The 6,493-nt window shown below is 36.4% G+C and overlaps 1 protein-coding gene across 1 annotated transcript in view; it reads left to right on the top strand.

The window, feature by feature from the left end:
* The first annotated feature begins 167 nt into the window (after positions 1-167).
* The window catches only part of LOC145464275 (brefeldin A-inhibited guanine nucleotide-exchange protein 1-like), a 33,134-nt gene continuing 26,808 nt past the window's right edge, over positions 168-6,493 (top strand). Inside the window, exons 1-4 of the mRNA XM_081448110.1 lie at positions 168-795; positions 2,973-3,015; positions 3,477-3,618; positions 5,918-6,064. Coding sequence (XP_081304236.1) covers positions 672-795; positions 2,973-3,015; positions 3,477-3,618; positions 5,918-6,064 — 456 coding nt within the window. The 5' untranslated portion in view covers positions 168-671. The remainder of the gene's footprint in view (positions 796-2,972; positions 3,016-3,476; positions 3,619-5,917; positions 6,065-6,493) is intronic.

The raw sequence follows: 6,493 nt of genomic DNA, 5'->3' as shown, positions 1-6,493 counted from the left end.
CATACAAGTTATGGACTCATAACTGCAGTAAATGTTCGGGTTGAGTGCAGTGCTAAATTGTTCTCTAGTTACCTTTTTTTACTTTCCCAACCTTAACCATAATTTTTTTTTATAAGTAGACTTCTTATTTAGTCACATTATATTTCCTTTCCTTTCCTTTCCTTAACTTTATTAGCCTCCAAGTGGGTATATCAGTTATTTCAGTTTGCGGCCAGCACAAATAGCTTTTTAAACAACAAACGGGCAAGCAAATTGCGTTATTTTCCATTTTCATCTGGACAATAAGCATTTCCTTTCCATTATTCTAAAATAAAAGGGAGTTTTACAGCTTCCACTGAGCTATCGCTTCTATTCTGCTGTAACAACCCACCCTACCCCGCCGACAGGAGAGTCCTTGACTACAAGTACGTAGGTCTCAGAAGTTAGCAGAAATCTTGCGTGCGTTGCAATTTCATGACACGTAATTACTGACTGCGTGTGAATCGAAGAGACTGGGCCTGCTACGTCACCCACAACCTGTCACGTGACTTAAAGCAGGAGAACAAAATGGCGGCCGAGATGACTTGATTCCAACTTGTTTGTTTGTTTCCGAAAAACTATGATTATTTCACTGTCTTGAAAGTAGTGGATAAAAGGCCGATCGCTGCCAAGGATAGTTCTAAAGAAACGCCATGTACGAAAACACTAAGACGCAAAATATGTTCCTTACACGGGCTTTGGAGAAGATACTCAATGACAAGGAGACCAAAAAATCCTATCACCAGCAGTTGAAGAAAGCCTGCGAGGTTGCATTAGGTAAGAGATAATGCAGAAAAAAACCCAGGTCAGCTCGAGGCTTTTATCATAATGTTTAGTTCACCTCATGTAGATCTGATCAAAATTCAACAACTCGGGAGTTAATTTACTTAAAATTGTGTGGTCTCAGCTTGTAGCGTTCAAAGTTCGAGAAATTCTTCTTTCGAAACAGGTGTGAAGACCAGATGCCACATCTAAAATAGAAATTTGATCCTCTATGCAGTTTGTTTTATGTTAATGGCCATTTAAAGTTTTGCCCCATTCTGAAATACTTTCACGTCGAAGCGAAGTGAAATATAGTTTCGTCGATCGTGGACGAAGTCATTCAATATTGTAAATTGTTGAAATCTCGTCACGCTCTGATTGGTTTTGGTTTTAAAGTCGAACAGGAAAGTCCTGTGCAGCCTTGAACTACAGTAGTTAACCTAAAAGTATTATTTTAGTTCTTCTGTTGAAACAACTTCCGTAAACCCGAGATGTTTGACTCGTACTGAAATGCAAACTGAAAATATTTCTAAGAAATTAATATCGCAATACTATATTAAATTACTGACCTACGCTGTGTTAAAAATCACCCTTTCCTGTCAAACTGATACAATTCTTGGATGGTGGTGGGATTTCCAAGTTCCTGGTTATTTGTTTAGTCTCTTGTACATAATTTAAGCAAAGAGGCAAATTAAAAACAGTCCTTTAATTTTTGAAAATATGATAGATATTGTTACAATTCAAACATTTTGATGTATCTAACATTATCAGGAAGAGAATGGAAATCACACTGACTTACCTGGAATCTCAATTTCTTCATCCAGCACTGTCCTTCTATCCTTGATAATTATGTTAGATACATTGAAAGATTGCATTACAATAGGCTTGAATTGTACTCATGTATACCATAAGTTCTTCAACAGCAAAAATGTGTAGATTTTGATTGGAGTTTGATATGACATGTGAAATGCTCTTTTTCCTTATTGGTTTGAATATTTTCTCATTAAGAAATTCTTCCAGATTATTTGAAATGATTTCATCGTATTTGATAGATTTGGAAAAAAAAAATTTTGTGATTGGTCACCGAGACTGAGCTTTAGAACGGTTTTCAATTGAGTGTCGTAAAACCAAAACCAAACCAATTACGTACCATTTAGACTACTCAGCCAATCTCAAACCGAAGTAAAACCAAAACCAAAACCAAAGTAATTGTCTAATTACTTTTGACACTCAATTGAAAACCGCTCTAAACTGTATAATACCAGTTGGTGTATAAAAGAGAACACTTGTACACATATCTTCCAGAAGTCAGGAACAACACAGAGGCTCACAATAATTTTAGTCTTCATTATTTGAGAAACAGAAAAGATATATCCTGTTTTTGTTTCAAGTTGAGGAAAGATTTGTGGAAGTTTGGAGCTCAATCTTTTTCGAGTTCTCCTAAAATTTCACCAGTGTTTCTAACTTGGTATAAACAGAGGGAACTTGATTTTTTTTCTTCCTTTCTTTTCTGTTAGAAAACATAGCAATAAAAGAAGGGAAAATTATTATTCTGAGTGCCTTTCAACAGCTTATGCCAGCTGTGTTTCTTTCAAGTTATAGAAGTGTGGCTTCTCGTGCAGTCTTTCTCAGAGGGTGTTGTCAAAATTCTGTTTTTGAAGATGCTGTGAGCAATATATTCGGCAAACATATTGACTATTATACTCATGTCATTGATAAGCCATATTATAATTTTTGTTTTCCACAATATTAAGGGATTATACTACTCATTTATCTTGACCCTTAAGCGTATTATTCAATTTCTATCATGTTCTTCCGATTTTTGGTTAATTGAGTCAATAAACCATAGAAATGAGCTTTCTATTGCTTCTATTACTTCCAATTTAAGAAATTATGTGAGAGCAATGACAGATAGAATTCAATTTGCATGTTTTGGAAACCTATACCCTATACACTACAGAGTGAGTTTCGTGACATAGTAATAAATGAATGGAATTAAACAAAATATGACCTTCCATTTCCTTAAGGACATGTGTTGCCCATATTTAACTTTCTGAAGAGCTGAATTCATGGTTAAGAAATTTAAACTTAAATTAAGATTATTTAGGTCTACAATCAAAGCGTCAATAGTGATCATTTTTGATATTGATAAACCAGCAAGATATTGTTAACACATACATATTGCTTTTCAGAGGAAATTCATAAATCTCAAGTAGCTGTTATTGCAGATGGCAGGTAAATGTTTTTGTATTGTCATGGAGGACAACCTAATGATTATATAATAAACATTTTCTTCTTTGCATAATATTAATAAGGTGACAAGAAATGTTTGATGTAAATAAAGAAAACTGCATCTATTATTCTAGCACCTGATACATCTCATCTTGATGTGCTATCATATTTTTTAAACTAAAGTAGCTCTATTTGTAATACTCAGTTGAGTATTTTTACTTTACTTAAATTGAGTGTGGTGGTTAAGAAAGCTTATGCCACATACACATATAATTATGTACTGCTGAACATGTAGTTGTTTCTGCACAGGTAAGTGCAGTCTGAATTAAATTCAAAGCCAAAAAACCAACGATTGATCACTTTGTTAAAATTTGGAAGTCTCTGTACACTGTACAAAATGTATTATTGTAATACAAGAGAGCAAAGCTACACTTCACTTGACATTTGTTTGTTCTTATTTGCAGTGATGAGAGTCCATCATCAGCTCTGCCTCCTCCTAAAGGAAAGCAACCCTTTATTGAAGCAGACAAATATTTTTTACCATTTGAACTTGCTTGTAAATCCAAGTGCCCTCGTATAATTGTCACAGCACTCGACTGTCTGCAGGTACTGTTAACTTGGTTAATATCATAGTACAGATTGATAAGCTCTATTTTGTATAACAGTGGAAGCATCATTCACTTACACTGTATATGTATGTAGTTTTATAAATAATTGTTGGATGAGGTTTTTGTGATATCCAGAATAATCAAGGTCTCGTTAAAGTGCCACTGAAACGAAATTTTCGTATGTGAGATTTTTGCTTAGTAATAAAGTTTCAACCTTACTTGGAAACACTGCAGACTTTTTTTTCCCATACGGTAAGTGAAAACTGCTTTTTCAGCCGTTCGAAGTTGGCTGGTTAAGCCCAAAATTGGCGGCCATCTTGGCGCGGCCAAAACAGCCTAGTGACGTCACTGGTTGTATTGCTCTCATGCCGCGCTGAAAATTTAGAGTGATTATGGGAGAAGAGAATACTGTTCGAAGCCCCCCAAAAAACATCTTAAGGACATCTCAGGGCTGTAAAGCAGATAATAACAGTAGCCTTAGACATGAAGAGGTGGAGAGTCGATCCTGGGGCTTTTCAGTCTATTTAATTGGATATTTTATGTAAGCAAGCAAACGAGTGGGAGTTCTTAGATCGCAAAATGATCGGGACTCTTAGTGAAATGGCCAGCACTCAATTAAACAATATCTACACTCATAAAGTAAAAAAGACATGAAAACAAGAGAAAGCGGCTTTTGAAAATATTATCCGGAGTGCTGCTGCATGAATCGTAACAACAACGTTTCGAGTTTTCGAGTCGCTTCGCTTCGAGGAAACCGGATGCTTTGTGAGTTTCACCGCGGACGAGATTGTGCCACAGTGACCTTTAGTCTAGTTGTATCTGCTACATCCTACAAGTTATCACAACAGCAACAATTTAAGAAACCCTCTTCTTCTATATGAGGGAGCGAATTTAAACTATAAAGGTAAACTTAGCTGCCATGACCCTACAATTATATGTTTTCAGGAAACGAGAGAAAGCGTGACAATGTCGGCGGCGAAAGGTCGTATATGCAAATTAGTTCAAATTCTGTTTAATAAACCTTCGAAAGGAGTGCAAACTGGTGACGTTTAACGAATTGCTTTGAACTTGAATACTATTAAATGAAGATCATAAACATAAGTATGTGCTAAAGAACTCCAAGTTATCCATCGGCCGTGAAATATTACAATTGGGAGATACGTGTAAAAGAGACGCGAAATTCCCGCTTTGTTTACACTGATACGTATGCGGCGATAAAGCAAACCCTGCTGCGGATCATAATTTTCAAAGATACATTTTGTCTACCACAAGAACTCTCACTTACTAGTATCATAAAAAGATGCTCTCTGTGTGCAAAGAAGTACTCGACTCAAAGCTTGTGGACCGTTAATAACTTCATGATTGTGCGGATGGCTGATGCGCTTACGGCTTTTAATGCAGCAAAGTTGCCGAGGATATATTCGAACCTTGTTAATAGACCTTAGATAAACGTGAGAATCCCAATTTCAGAACCAGGCTGAAAACAGACGACGAAATATCGTGTTTAGGCTTCAGGACGTGATACAAAAGTTGCCACACTCGTCTTCGAAATCTCCAATCGAGTACTCAAGATGTTCGAAAAGTATACTGAGCTGTTCTAATCTGTAGCATTCATTTTGGTGAATCTTCATTCTTTGGCGCCCTCCAACGTTTATGATGCATATTTCCTGTCAAGGCTGGACTGAAATTACAAGGTAGGAAACTAGCAGGTATCGACAATATGAAGAATAAACTTAAATAAATCAAGTGAAAACAAGAGAGAATCTTAAGCGCTTCTTGCGTGAATACAACCAGTGACGTCACAAGGTTCTTAAACTCGGTTCCAGAGCCCGGACACAGTTTTGCTCCAAAAAGTCGATTTCAGAAGCTAAAAAGAGCACTTTCTGTTAGGATTTGACAGAAATAAAGTTCACCATTATTTTAAGCACGTTTGAAACTATAAATTGGGCTAAAAAAAGAGAGTACGAAAATTTCGTTTCAGTGGCACTTTAAGGGTTATCAGCCCCAGCCTTTTATATTGTTTTTATCTTTTATAAACAGTGTACATGTGTAATAAAAATAAGGTGAAACCTGTCTATGTGCATCCTGTTTATTTATCTTCCATCATATCACTTTTTGGATCTCCATTATCCCTTTTAGGCTTCATTTCAGGAAAACTGAAGTGTAAACCCAAAGGAATTTTCCTCATCTTTCATTACTAGTAAAATGGTTGTTTGTGTCACTGTAATGTGGGTTACCTACTAAACTGGGTTTTGTTCTTCATAATTTACTTCTGATTTCTCTGTGTTTTTCTTCAGAAACTTATTGCTTATGGTCATCTTGCTGGCGACATTCCAGACAGTACTGAACCCGCCAAGAGGCTGCTAGACCGTATAGTGGAGACTATTTGTAGCTGTTTTGTGGGAGTGCACACTGACGAAGGAGTTCAGCTTCAGATTATTAAGGTATCAGATTGATGCAGTGATGAAAGCCCCGGCCAAACGGACTTGCAAGTACAGTAACCGCAAGTTGAACTTGCATAGAGACTTGTGTTGGGTGGCCAAACAGATTCACAAGTTTCCTTGCAAGTACACATGCCAGTCACAAAAGAAAAACCATTTCAGGGTTATGGGCTGAGTCCTTTCATTGGCTAATAGGTGGCTATAACAACAAATGGATGTCACTCAACCTGCATTGACTTGGATTTGGTTACTTACAAGTCCATTTGGCCAGGGCTTAACATATTTTATTATATAAATATTGACGAAAGACCAGGATTTTTCTTTTTCCTAAAGTTTGATTTCTTCATTTTGTGCGCAGTAAAGATACTATTTTTATCTTTCACATTTGAGGATAAGGATGTCTTCATGGTTGCAGACATGTATAATTTTTCT

The sequence above is a fragment of the Orbicella franksi genome, chromosome 12, assembly GCF_964199315.1.
Source record: "Orbicella franksi chromosome 12, jaOrbFran1.1, whole genome shotgun sequence".
Taxonomy (NCBI): domain Eukaryota; kingdom Metazoa; phylum Cnidaria; class Anthozoa; order Scleractinia; family Merulinidae; genus Orbicella; species Orbicella franksi.
This window is presented reverse-complemented; position numbering and strand designations above follow the sequence as displayed.